Source organism: Corvus kubaryi, unplaced genomic scaffold (genome assembly GCF_017639235.1).
Source record: "Corvus kubaryi isolate FWS band 111438036 unplaced genomic scaffold, C.kubaryi_AGA036_p1.0 37394, whole genome shotgun sequence".
NCBI classification, from domain to species: domain Eukaryota; kingdom Metazoa; phylum Chordata; class Aves; order Passeriformes; family Corvidae; genus Corvus; species Corvus kubaryi.
In genome coordinates, this window is record NW_024581133.1 from 12984169 (window position 1) to 12997854 (window position 13686).

Genomic DNA, 13686 nt, shown 5'->3' on the forward strand with positions numbered 1-13686 from the left:
CCCACATGCCCACACCTACCCACCCTGTCACCTGCAAGAGTGGGATTGCTTCAAGAATTTAATCAGTGAGATAAAATCAGTGCAGGTGCATTGCTGACAAAGCAAAGTATAACTAGAAATACTGCCTTACATAAACACCTCAGAGATTGAATCAGCATCGTATGCATAGTGACTGAGATGCCATTTCTTTTTGTGCCCTAGATTAAAGTGCTATAAGCCACTTCCCTGAGATCTGTGGCAACTAAAGCTTTCAGAAAGGGATACTGTGGAATGCTGTCATGTTTCATGGGTACATGATAGAATTAGGCACATAGGAAACCCTTTCTAAGTGTTAAAGCAGCTTTATGGCTACTGTGTGAATAAGAAGGATAGAGATGGCTAGATCTGAAATTTGGCTTTCTTAGAATGGTCTTCTATTTCTGCTCTCTTTTGTAATTTTTTTTTTAGCCCTCTGCTTAAAATAATTAAGATCTTAAATGCCTTAGAATGACTATTTCTTACACAGTAAGAGTGGATCTTTAATTAGTCTCCTGCTTTTCTATCTTACGCTGTGTACTTTTTCACTGATATTCCTTAAGATCCTACTGTTCTGTAGGGTCTTTTTTTATTCTCTGTGAGCTGTTGAGGGTTCCTTACTCATTAAGATATTCTCTTTGGCAGGATCTCCTGCAGCTGCAGTATGAAGGTGTTGCTGTCATGAAGTTATTCGACAGAGCAAAAGTGAATGTCAATCTTCTGATCTTTCTTCTGAATAAGAAATTTTATGGGAAGTAACTGACCTCTGCCAGCAAGTCTGTGAAAGGGGAGATGGGTAGAAACCTGCACATGCAACTTTCAATAATGTAGTGATATATCAGTATATTCCCACCCTGTGCTAATTGTATCAAATGTATCATGAAGGAGGACTGAGAACCTCTTGGGAATTGACAGCCCTGATTGCGTCTTCAGGGAGTTGGTTTCTTGTTTATTTATAATCTTCAGCTTTGAAGATCCCCTTTAAAGAGGTTATTTTAGAATGTATTTTTACATGGGTTTGGGAATTAAACTAATATTAGAGTATACTTAGACCATCTGAATGCTTAATTTGCCTAATTGTGTGCTTTGTGAGGCTTGAATTCTTGTTGCCTGTGCAAAGAGAAAGCTGTATAGAGGTCTGTTAGCCTCTTCCTGATAGCCAAAAAGGGGTTGCAGGCTGTATTTGGACTCCAGTTACTCTCAAGCAGCAATGACCAATATAAAACACGGTCAAGGTCCAGGTTACCCTTTTGTTTGCAAGCTTGCATTGGTAGAGGTGGCAGCAGGCAGTTGCCAAGATTGGAACTGCTGCGGTCAGGGTAATCAGTAAGCATCATAAACAGTTACTGGACTATTTGTGATTATGTACTACAGCCACATATAACAGCTTTAGTGTCTCACGGTTCTTGATTTGCTTCTGTTTATCACACTGTAGTAATTTACAGGTACCCTCTTAAATGGAGGGACCGTGGAATGTATTTACTAATGCTTATAGATAAAAGATTTTGTGGAAGGGAAAAAATGTCTTGAGACATGTTAATTTTCAATGTTGCTTGCAAAGCATTTGAAATGTAAAATTAACTTTTTTTTCCAGTTTAGAGCAATGTTCTTTGTATCTGTGTCTGATGCAATAAATGTTAGGCTCTACCTACAGACTTGTCCAAGGAAGAAAAGTATGTCAAATAGGTTAGCTTTTAAAAAGTTAATTTTTTTCTAGCTATACTCAAGTTCCTGTTTCTTTTATTATGTCATGGGGGTTTTGTCTGTGCTTTTTCACAGTGGTGGTGGTGCTGGCTGTTCCGCTATATCCAATAAAAAGGCAGAGACTCTTAAAAAATATAATCTGGCCTTTAAATTCATTTGCTTCAGCTGTCTCCCCAGTTTTTTCTTAACTTTTTTTTTAGAGGAACATATTGCCTGCAAAAGTCAAGTTGGCCTGCTTGTTCAGGTTACTGTTCAGAGTTTAAATGAACTGTTTGATCTACACTGAGGCAGTTCTTTCAGCTTAGATTTTTTTTCTGATGGAAGGCACTCCTAGTATTTGGAATGGCTGTGTCACTGACTATAACTTTTCTGCAGTTCTCTTAGAAGGAAATGTGTAAACATGCTGGTATTTAGTCGTACTCTCATGTCTGTGCATGTGTGGTCCAACACGATAACAAAAGTGGCTTACCAAGTCTGAGAAAGATCATCTGAAACAGGGATAGGTCAGAACTGGATTTCCACTGTAAGAGGTTTGAAATGGAATAAAGGGCTTGCCTTGGGGTGGTTTTTTTTTTGGGGGGGGGGGGGGGTGGCGCCGGGGGACCTTGTTGGTTGGTTGGTTTTTGGTTTTGGATGTAGTTGTAGTAAAAAAGAAGGTATCATCATTTCCCTAAAGAGTTTTCTTCTGTATCCAGCCCTTTACTCACCTTGAATTTAAGTCAGAGAAGCCAAGGAACTACAGCTCCTTTGAGAGCTTTTATACCATGTGGTAATGACCTCCTCCCTTTTCATGGGCATAGTGGGAATGAGAGGCGGGCCCTGCCAGGGGTATATTAACCCTAGCATTTGCCAAAGGGGTTCATTGCCTTTCTGAGACTAACTGAGATAAGAGCACTTCTCTTATTTCAATGAAGGGGATCTTTCAGCTTATCTCAGCTTTTTTTTCAGCAGCTGCTTTTGGCCTCTAAAGCAAGAGGCTTTGAAGACACCATGAAAAAGATAGCATTAAACACAGGGAATATTTAAGTTCATGATTTTGGATTGAGTATTCAGAGCTGGTAAGGTGCTTTTGTAATTTCAGTTTTTGGTTTTTTTGGGAGGATTGTAACTTCCAGATTGTGTTGAGTATGAAACTTCAAATTTTTTCAGCACATTCATCGTGCCACTAAAGGCACCTGCCCTGTGTCAAAGATGCCATCCGAAATCAAGTCGTCCAATAGGTGAGTTGTGGATTGCAACCATGTGGCAGGATGTGTCCTCCCCCTCTCTAGCACAGATAGTTGTTGCACATGGAAGAGATAACCCAGGCAGGGCACAGGCCCAGCATGGGGTCATCTCTGGCACCAAAAATGCTCAAGCCCCCAGCTAAGAATCAACATCTTATTCTGGAGAGCAAATGTGGGAAGAGATAAAAGAAAAATAAATATTCTTGGCTGAGAGTCACTGTTTTACAATCTATAAAAGACGCATGAATTATCACAGAGGCAGAAGTCTCTTACGCAGTCCCAGAGAATGTGTGAGACGACTTCTGCTGAAGCTTGAACGCATCTTTGTTGTTACTTTTCCGTAAATTGAGGGAAAGGATTTCAATGTGTGCCCCGTCAACAGCTGGATGGCAACATACATTGAATCCTAATCTAGGATTTCTTCACTAGCTGTATTAAAAAATGGTACCCTATCATGCACTGTATATTTAGCTGTTAATAGTTTCTTTTGCGCTTTCCTGTGTAGTATGTAGTCTGTTTTATGTCTGTTAGTTTTGTGTCTATTAGATAAATAATTCATTCTATACCAGACTGAATCAGCCATTATTAAAGAGCTTGTGAACAAGAGTGGGTTTTGGGGTGCTGGCCACCTCAATAAAACAAGGCAGGGACTTATCTAAACCCCCCACATCTATTCATAACAAGCATCTCTGTCACTGAGGCACAGCTAGAATCCTGAATTATTTACATTTTCTGTATGTCTTAATGGTGCATTCCTGTGTAAATAGGATTTAAATTATGGGATTTAAATAAAGTTTACACTCCTCTTTCAGGTAGAAACAATTTGATCTCTCTTTGTCAAATCTGAATGCATTTATCTGAGGCTCTTACATGCAAGTATGTGAAGAGAGGGGTTCAAATTCCATCTTCTTTGCTGTGTGGGGAGAAAAAGGTGAAGCCAGGTCTTAATACATCAGTTATAGAAAGAGTTGGACCCTGCAGCATAGACAGCAGCAACTTTAACACCTACAGCTTCTCTCCTGGCAGAGGACATACTTTACTCTCCAGCGACCAATGCTGAGCCATGACTGCAAATGAAGGAAGAAGGGAAAACAGGCTGGGCTGCACAGTGCCAACCTGTATTAGAAATAAGATATGGCATAGTTTAATCCTACTGGTAACAAATGTTTGTGCATCCCCAAACAGAAAACCCAACTGGATTTACTTGTAAATATTCACAGAAGTAACTTCAAGAATAAATGAAAGGAGAGCAGAGGTCTTTTTTCATATGTAACAGGATATGAAGTCTGGCTTTAGGTGCAAAGGAGATTTTTAGACCAGCTGGCCTTCATATTCCAAGGTATTGATCTTTTATCCATAAAACAGGTAAGCTAAGACTGTAGATTGTTGTCCCTGGTAAACCTAACAAAGAAATAGCAATGCTGTCATCTCAGTGAATGTGGCCATGCAGTGTAAGTGGCCCACAGCACTCACCTGGCTGTAGCTCATTCAGGTTGGTGGCAGACTGCAGACAGGTAGCACAGCATCAGATCCCAAACCAGGGCTGTTTCTAAGCTTTCTTTTGCAATACTAGCTCCTTGAAAGATGGAGCTTTACTGTTTAATTATTGCTACTGAGAATAAGAATTCTGGACCGTAAAATGAACAAGTACTAACCAGCAGTAATGTAACTGGGAATTGCAGTTGGTTCCTGTTCTCACCTAGAGAAAGAGCAGCAGCCCTGGTGGATTGCACTGGTAGAGCTTTTGTATCACTGCACAGTCCAAGACTGACTGTTCCCTAGCTATTTGAAACTGTTGCCTTTTAAAATGTAAGTTATCTACTCTATTTAGGATTTATTCGTTTCTTACAAATACTCTCTTAAAATACTTGATCATATTTTCAGCATTGGTCTAATTTTCTCAATTACCTCTCAATAACTATATTTCAGTGTACTGCCTACCTCTTTTTATGACTTCATATGCCAACAATTTCCCTATCTGCTCAGCCCAAAATGAGGTGCTGCAGTTTTTATCTTCGTTGTTTTGGGCAACTCCTCAGAGACACTGAAAATAAAGTATCAAGTAGCACTTTTACTAAGGAAAACTTTTATTTCAACTGTGCAATCAATCAGTATTTAGACAGCAGTTTCATAAACATTTGGCATTTAAACTTCTATTACTTTTTGGCATGACCTTGGGGTAGTATATAAACAACCCTGGAGGGGAGAAATTAACCAACACACTAGGTAATATTTACTAGAATGCTAGAAAAAGAAAAACAAGTCCACATTATTAAACAAAATAGTTTTTAAAAGACATTAAAAAGTTACATTCAAATCAGGGCAAACATTAGCTTCCCTCATGCAATGGAATTCATGGAGCTGATCCCCTGAGACAAATATAAAATTAATACAATTCAGCTCCATCCTCCATTAGCCAGTCAGCCATTGCTGCCCTTAGAAGAAAATGGCACACGGAGTGAAAGGATCCAGAACACCAAAATGTGAGATACACACCTGGCTCCTACACTGGCAAGTCATTCACAACTTAAAAAAAAAAAAAAAAAAGAAGCCAAACAATCAAAAAGCAACATTTGTGTAAGTCCATTTTTCATATACAGTCAGTCTTCACTGAAAACACACCAGGCAGATGCAATGTGAGTATATGCAACCATGAAAAGCTGGATTTTTTTTGAAGGAACCCTATGGAATCAGAGGGCCCAACACAGCAAAGCCTTAAGCATGTTTTTACATCCCTTTTGAGTCAGCCAGGAGGACCAGGCTCAGTATGAATCCAGAGGGATTCCAAAGAAATAAGTGTACTCGCATTTAAGCTAAACTGAATTTGTATTCTTTTCTCTGTTAATAGTAAGTGATTTGGGTTTGGACTTGTATTGAAGAACAGTGGTTTTTGAAACACATGTTCCAAAATACTACATAGTGTTATTACAGAAAGGTGCTCAGTATTTCCTGCAGACAGGAATCCCTCTGCTTTAGAGATTGCCTACCATTACCAGAGCAGCATTTGCAGCAACTGGTAAGTGTGTAACAATTGTTCAACCTAAGAACTACCACTTTAGCAATTACTAAGTGTAATTCTGCTTTCTGTTTTCTGAGAATAATGTCAGTAAAATGGTTTCTGTGAAATACCACCAGCATTACACCTGGGCAGCTCTTTTTGGTTGCCATGAATGGGAGTTTTGGCTAAACATGGAGTGCCCTACAAAACCTACCAATGTTCCCCGTGCTAGGAGGTGGACTTTTCCCTGCATGAACTTCATTCTGTAATGGATAAAATGAACAAGAGCTCAGAGCTAGCTCAGAGTAACATTTTACTGAGAGCCAACAGTAACTCTGCTTGTGTACACCCAGGCTGCACCAAATGAGAAGTCATTCAAGTTAACTTGATTTGCAATGAAAAAGAGGTAAACTGACTTGAAATACTCAGTGTTTACTACAGGCTAATACTGGATTCGTGGAGAGTTACAGAGGACCTCCTATGCAGGGTGACTTTTCTTACAAAAATCCATTTGCCAGTGGGAGTTTTAACCATCTAAGTCTTCTGTCCTTTTAAAATAATAGTACTGTGAAGGTTTAAAAAACAAACAAACAAAAGCTTATTTTGTCTGTCCAGACTATGCAAACTGAAATACAAATTAATTCTCCCATTGGCTTAAAAAGAAACAGGATGAGGACCCTGATTCTAATAAGGCAAACAAGATGAAGTTCACATCTAAAGTATGGGATTAAACCCAGAGAGGGAATGAACTATAAGAATAATTAAAAACAGGCAAAACAATCTCTTCATATTCTTTTCTGTTAAAAATAGCATCAGTTATACAAAAAATGGAGAGCTAATATAGGAAATTACTGAAAGTGATATGTGGAATTTTCAGATTTCTCTTACAATAGCAGAGCTATTAAAAAGTAACCAACTGATATGCCCTGTTCTGCACAGCACACACATTCCCAATTCTGGATAACTACTGAAAGATGACAGTGCTTTGCATTTGTTAAATATGGAGAAAGTACACAAGTGTAGCTGTGGGCAGATTGAGCATTCAGTTTTGGCTCCAGGTCTTGCAGAACAGGCCTTGCTGTGGCAGCTGAAGGGCAGATCCTCTCTTACAACCACCATCACCATGGCAAGTCAGTTTCAAGGTTTCCTCTGTAAGTTTTGATGCTTTTCAAGTCACATCAATGGTAACATTTTTGCTTTTTTTTTAAAACACAAGGGTTGCACATACACTCATTACACCAGCCATGGCTCCTTAGTTCTTACTACACTTAAACAAAATCAATTCACACAGTGTAACACTAAATTCCACATTTATGTTCATCTTCCAGAACATATTTAGCAAAATTCATAATTAAGAAATTATATTTTTTTTCTCCAGGACCCAGTTTCTACAGACATAAACTAGAAGAAAAACCTGGAAAACCTGAAACAGGTCTGCCTGGTCTGTTCTGCCAGCTCTTTCTAGGCAAATGGAATGAACAAAGTGAAAAACTCATTCTCTTAGACAGCCACAGGTATAGCTTCAAAAAAATTACCATCTGTAATATTGTATTTAAAATTACATGCATTGACTGCAAGGATATGAAGCATTTAAACTTTTAAATTTTGCTCTGTTCCAATCATGAAGGATTGATTCTGTTGTTAAGTTCAATAGAGATATTATAAATTTCTACAATTTTTCTTTTTTTTTTCCTTTGCTTACCTGTTGGAGTTTTCCATCATGAGACAAATTTCTCTCATAAAATCTTGTGATATATTAGTACTAGGCCATGAATTTTGAGGAGAGGATTTTTGTTCTATAGAAATCATGACTGTGTCAAAGGGAAGCACATGAATGTAGACTAGGTTCTGGAGAAATGTTTAATATTTGGTTAACATAAAAATAAAGACAGAATAATTAATGCCTAACTAAGCTTGCCTATATGCTGAGGTAACCTTAAATATCTTTGGTTTTCTTTATTTGCTGCTAAGAAGTACCTCAATAAAACAATAAGTGATGGATCCAGTTCTGGATGCACTGCTCTCTTACACACTGGGCATTTTCAACTCTTTGGCTATTGAACTTAAAGCATCTATATAAGATTGGCAGATTTTATATGAAGTCTGTTTCTCTCAGATTATCCATAGGTTAAACTACAGAATGGATCTTTAGAAGGAAGAGTTTAGGATTTATAGTATTTACCTGTAACGAGGATCATAAAATTATATCCCATTACCAGTACTTACAGCAAACAAGTCTTTGGAGAAGCAGTTACCATCTGCATATCAGCTCTTTCTGAAGGCAACTAATACAAGGGGCTACTCTGAAAGATGAAGTGTGAAACTTCATGCTACAGTTACACTAGTAACTTAGTTTTGATTACTTACTCTAGTTTTGATTAATTCACACTTTACCTAACTAAAAACAGTACTCTGCTGTACACTACACATTCTGCCTGACAAGACCAAAAATAAATCTTTGGTGAAAAGGTTTTCATTTTCTTCAGCAAGTAGATAAAAAACTGTTAAAAAATACTTTTCTTAATACTGTACTGTTCATCAACTACCTGCTGGAGAAAAAAAATTACACTCGAAATTCTTTGGAGATATCTGCTGGCATTATAACTTTCTTTAAAGGCTCTTGTAACAACAAGGTAGTTTAAATTGTTGAAGCATACAACTCACCTATGCAATCGGCTACTACAATCAAGAAGCCCTATTGGTTTTTGTTAGTAACTACTTATACAATAAAATGTCTTCAGCTCTTCAAACCTACAGCTTTTTAACTAGTTCAATTCCTTTTGGATGTGGCTTCCTTCTCTTCTACAGAAAAGTCTTTGGTACAAGATCATTCTTCAAGCATTTGAATCAACACTGTTAGGGAGAGGTGAATGTGTACTGTGTGCTTCAGGACTGGCAACAGTTCCAAGGGAAAGAACTCCAGGAACCAGAGCTCGGTTCCTCAGCACAATCCAATCACAAGAGTAGGGCTTACCCACAACTTCTGACCACCTACTGATACTGAGGAGCAACACAGGAGTCAGCCTGGCACACATGGAGGTGCCATCTCAGCCCCAGTAAAGTCAGTGGGAGTTCTGACAGACTTAAATAGAGCCAGGAGTTCCTATGGTTGATTTCTTACATTACATTTTAAACAATTTCTTTAAGTAAAAACATATGCCTAATTTTTTTTCCTTTTCTTTCTTTCTTTTTAAGTAGAACAGAGAAAGAGGAGGAGTGAGAAGAGGACTGGATATAGATACAGGCAAGTTTATGACATTGGATGATTCCAGCCTCCTCCCTGTCTCTCGCTCTCTCCTATTAAAAAACAAAACGATACCCTGTCCGTTTGCTCCACGTTTCCGTGAGGCAGCTTAAAAGTAACAACTGTTCCCTGAGTACAGGAAAAAACAACAACAACAAAATCCAAAAAAACACTAGAATCATTTTCAAAGGAGGTAGTATAAAACAGGAATTGCATGGGTTCGAGGCAGTAGCAGTACTCACCTCTTTCAACAGACTCTTCAACTAAAGCTCTGGCTTTTTTATTTCTCATCCCTAATCAGAGTTTTAGATTGGCATATAGGTAAAGTCACTCCCTGAGCTAAAATTCCTGGCTAATAGCACACTAGGTGAAGGCAAGGAGCAGGTTTGCATCCTAACAGTTCTGAGACATACTACAATGCTAGCACTGCTTATCAGCACTCAAAGATGGGTAAAAATGAACTATAAATTCATGTTACAGTTTACTTAAAACACCTAAGAAGCATTTAAGGCATCTTTCTGTACTCCAAAGGAAGTTTATGAATACTAAAAAGGAATAAGGCAAATCAGGAATTTCATAATATATAATGCAAGGCACCACTGCTAAGAAGTACTGTGATACTGGAATACTCATAACAATATAAATATTATTATCTATTCCATAATTCCCAGGCAAAGCCAAGCTGTTTGAAAATGCTGAGTACTTCTTCATTTTACCATGATTTTTAGCCTTAACTGTGAATACAGGGGCAATATTTGCCACAGTGGAGGGAATCCACCATGTCTCAGAGCCCCAAGGATATAGCATACATGCTGCCAGCAGCTGCTGGTACAGGTTTCTGAGGGAAAGGCACTGTCCTAGGCTTACTGAGCATCTAAGAAATCAAGAGGTACAGAAGATTTCATGTGGTTGTATACATGGAAGTTCCAGTTCTCCCAGTTTTTAACATACTCTGTGTCAACCACATTAAATCATAACATTTTATACTCTGGGGTTTCCTTCTTTTTAAAGACAGAGCTTCAGCTAAACAATCTTGTCCACCAACCTATACAACTCCCTGATCACTGAGCACACACACATGCACACACACACACACTCTACACACAACTGGGGCAGGGTGGGGGGGGAGAAAATAAAAAAACCCAAAATGAAACAACACTACTAGGAAGTATCTTCAGTTCCATTAGCTGAGACCAACTAGAACACAAATGAGGTAAAGCAGTCATCATTCAGCGTTCACCTCTCGGTAAACTGAGGTAGATAGTCAGCAAAAGGGCCAACAGCCTTCCCTTTGCTCCAGTGACATATTTTTAACATTAGTCAGAAGTCTTCACTCCTTTCACATTTTTTGACCACTGAACATTCAAAATGAGTGAGCTTTAAAAAAACAAACCAAAATATAGGAAAAAAACCCGAACATTCACCAGAACTGCGGATCACCTGCTAGGTTAGTCAGGCTTTCCACAATCAAACTTTGGCTCCCTGTTCATTGTCCTTCGAACAGACACACACAGAACGTCCGGCGTGGCCCCGGGGTGTCAGTTGGGCACCGCTGGGTGGATCTGCAGAGGGGAGGTGGGAGCGTGGCCAGCAGCAAACAGCAGCGGCACCTCTGCACAGCCGCTCATGGCCCGGCTCCCCGCGCCCACCCCCGAGTCACTGCTGGCCAAAGGGCTGCTGCCAGGAGGGGTGGCACTTGGCACGGATGAGAGGTGGATCTCATCGTTGGACTCGTGAGAAAACCTCCCGGAGTCTCCAGTCTCATGGCTCCCTTCGCTGTTGGCCGAATGCTCCGTGTCAGCCACCACACTGAAGGGCACCTGGAAGCTGGACTGCTGGCCGGGGGAGCCGGGGGAGCCATCCTGGCTGAGCAGCACCGTGGGGCCTGGCTGGTACAGACACACCACCTGCACAAACCTCCTCTGCGGCTGTGGAAATGCACAGAGAAAAGAGCCTCTGAAAAGCTGAGCCATAATTTGAATTTTTACTGCATTTCCTGCCTACTATTCCACCTGAATGCTTCTCTCAGGGCTTTCCTACAGGAATTTTAAAATAATCTCAAGTCTTGCTCATACTTTTCCACAGTAGATGAAATAATCCTTCTAGATAAGCATGGCTAATCAAAAATTCTTTCACTGGAGAGACCTGAAGAGTATTTTAAAAATACACTTGGTAGAGCTCCCTCCCATCCCCTCATGCATATTCTTTAAGCATTACTCCTTGGGTGGCAGCAAATATTTTTCATATAGAGGCATAAGAAATACACATCTGCTTGTGGAAATTTTTTTCAATACAAATTTACGACATGGATATCAGAACTTTCTAATTCTTAAACACACAAGAGCACAACACAAGTTGAAATGCAATAAAGAATAGTTACATGCTCCGTAGGTGTGAATTTGCATAATAATGTCCCAGATTTGGTTTAACACTTCAGTTTTAAACTGTTCTTTTTTTCAGCCAAATAGCAAATGTGTCCAGACCAACAATTCCAGAAGCCAGACAGTTCTATTCAAGTTCTCAATTTTCTCAGTACTTTGGGTATATCATTTAGTTTCCCTCTTTTGTTTCTCTTCAGCCAACAAGAATTTTAGCTGCCAGGGTAGGAGAGGATTCTTTCTATTTAAATATTATTTTCATTTCTAACTAAATATTTAAATTGTAATTATATTTATACAGAGTCTCTGCAGAAGTAGTTCATCTGATGCAAAGTACACAGAATTCCATCTGCTCACAGATGCAAAGGCAAGTAAGTAATCAGTTAACTGTAGAGTTACAGTGTCTGCCAACTGTAAAGAGTCACAGTGTCCTAACAACATCTTTCAGAAAATGAAATTTCTGTAAGATTTTACTATGGTGAGATAGAACACCATCAACTTTACACAAGTGAAACTATCCAATTAATACTAAGACCATGAAACATGTTTTTCCATAAATAGAAAACTACCTATGTTCCTTTGCAAAGAGGGTATGACAGTAAAGATTGTGCATTTCTGCCTGTTAGAGCAATTACCTCCTCAGTCTTCAGCTTCTTAGCATCTTGGAAGAACAGCCACCTTTTCTTGCCATTAGTCTTTGTGACAGGCCCATAGCTGTTAATAATCAGATCAGACCCTCCCTACAACAGAGGAAGATGCAGACATTTATTTTAATAAATTTCTAAGATACTTGAAAATATTTGTTCTATTCCTACCTATTGGTTCCATACTGAAAATGAAGAAAAAGGAAGCCTCAGTGGTGAGTCACATTTTTGTGGTCTGGTACCCATCTGCACAAGTCAAGAACAGACCCACTATATCTGGCAAGCTTTCTGTCCAGACCCAAAGCTGCAATACTGCAGACGCACAGCAAAATATTCCAGCTACTGCTCTTGCTCTAGGACTTAGAATATGGCCATTCATAGGCAGTGTCTGTGCCTCTGCTGGGTCCATTTCCATTTCCCAACTCTCACACATATCCTCAGGGAGCAGCTGCACTCGAGCCTGCAGTGTGAACAGAACAAGCCTTAACTCAGTATGTCTGCATGTGAAAGGAAGGCCACTGTGGTGGTGTCACACTGGACTGCTGGACTGAAGATTCTACTCTTCCACTGGTACATCCTGCCATCTAGGCTAATTTATAATTTGACCAAGTATGAGTTTATAAACTACAACATTGTCTTACCAGTAAATATACAGAAAAATAATATTTTTCTTAACACCTGCTTAGTGCCAGAATTGACTAGACTGTGCACAGGCACTTACTGAGCTCGGTGCTGACAGGGACTCGCTCTGTGCTGCTTGGACCAGCACAGGCCACCGAGCAGCCCCGAGTCTACAGAGCCTTTATGCTTTGATGCTGTGCCAGAGCCAAACTCTGCAAGCTGCAGAGTACAGTCAAAGACAAATGTACTGAACCAGATCTCCAGCTGAACTTTCAGATAAATCTTGAAAATTTGAGCCTGGATTGCCAAGCTTGTGCTTGTCCCATTAAAAAAAAAACAAACTCCTGGAGGTTTGTAGTGTACATATTTTACTTTTATAAGGAGTCTGACGTTATAGCAATGAATTCTAAAGAAAGATTTCTGATCTGGGAGTTAGTAAAATTCACTGTACCTTAGCATCGATGAAGCTGTTTCCCACTATCATTGGCAATAAGGATTCTTCATTCTCTGCAATTCCTTCAGTATTCTTCTCCACCTCATTAGGACTGGCTAATGAGATGCTGGTACGTGACAGCTGGTCAGCGCTTTGCTGCACAGGCTTAGGAGCAGATGCCTTCCTACACAATGTTAAGTAGGAATAAAATTGACCCACAGGAATACAATACAAAAAAAATCAAGGATAAACTTCAAAGCTATTATTAACAAGTAATCCTGGTATATTCTTGGCATTTACATTTTGTTATATGATACTCCTAACTCACATGGAATTTAAATGTTATTGCTTCTGATAAAAATAACATCTGCTTCCAGTTAATCATACACGGTAGGCTACAAGCTTATGCACAGACAGGAATTG

At 39.4% G+C, this 13686-nt stretch overlaps 2 protein-coding genes across 3 annotated transcripts in view; one reads left to right on the top strand and one right to left on the bottom strand.

Annotated features, from left to right (window-relative positions):
• Positions 1–1874, top strand: part of IQGAP1 (IQ motif containing GTPase activating protein 1) — a 55758-nt gene extending 53884 nt beyond the window's left edge. For both annotated transcript variants that reach the window (XM_042039036.1, XM_042039035.1), the window contains exon 38: positions 661–1874. In XM_042039036.1, the coding sequence (XP_041894970.1) occupies positions 661–774 (114 nt within the window). In that variant the 3' untranslated portion in view covers positions 775–1874. The remainder of the gene's footprint in view (positions 1–660) is intronic.
• Positions 1875–7236: 5362 nt separating this feature from the next.
• Positions 7237–13686, bottom strand: part of PRTG (protogenin) — an 80568-nt gene continuing 74118 nt past the window's right edge. Inside the window, 3 exon segments of the mRNA XM_042039564.1 lie at positions 7237–11115; positions 12201–12305; positions 13282–13447. Coding sequence (XP_041895498.1) covers positions 10726–11115; positions 12201–12305; positions 13282–13447 — 661 coding nt within the window. The 3' untranslated portion in view covers positions 7237–10725.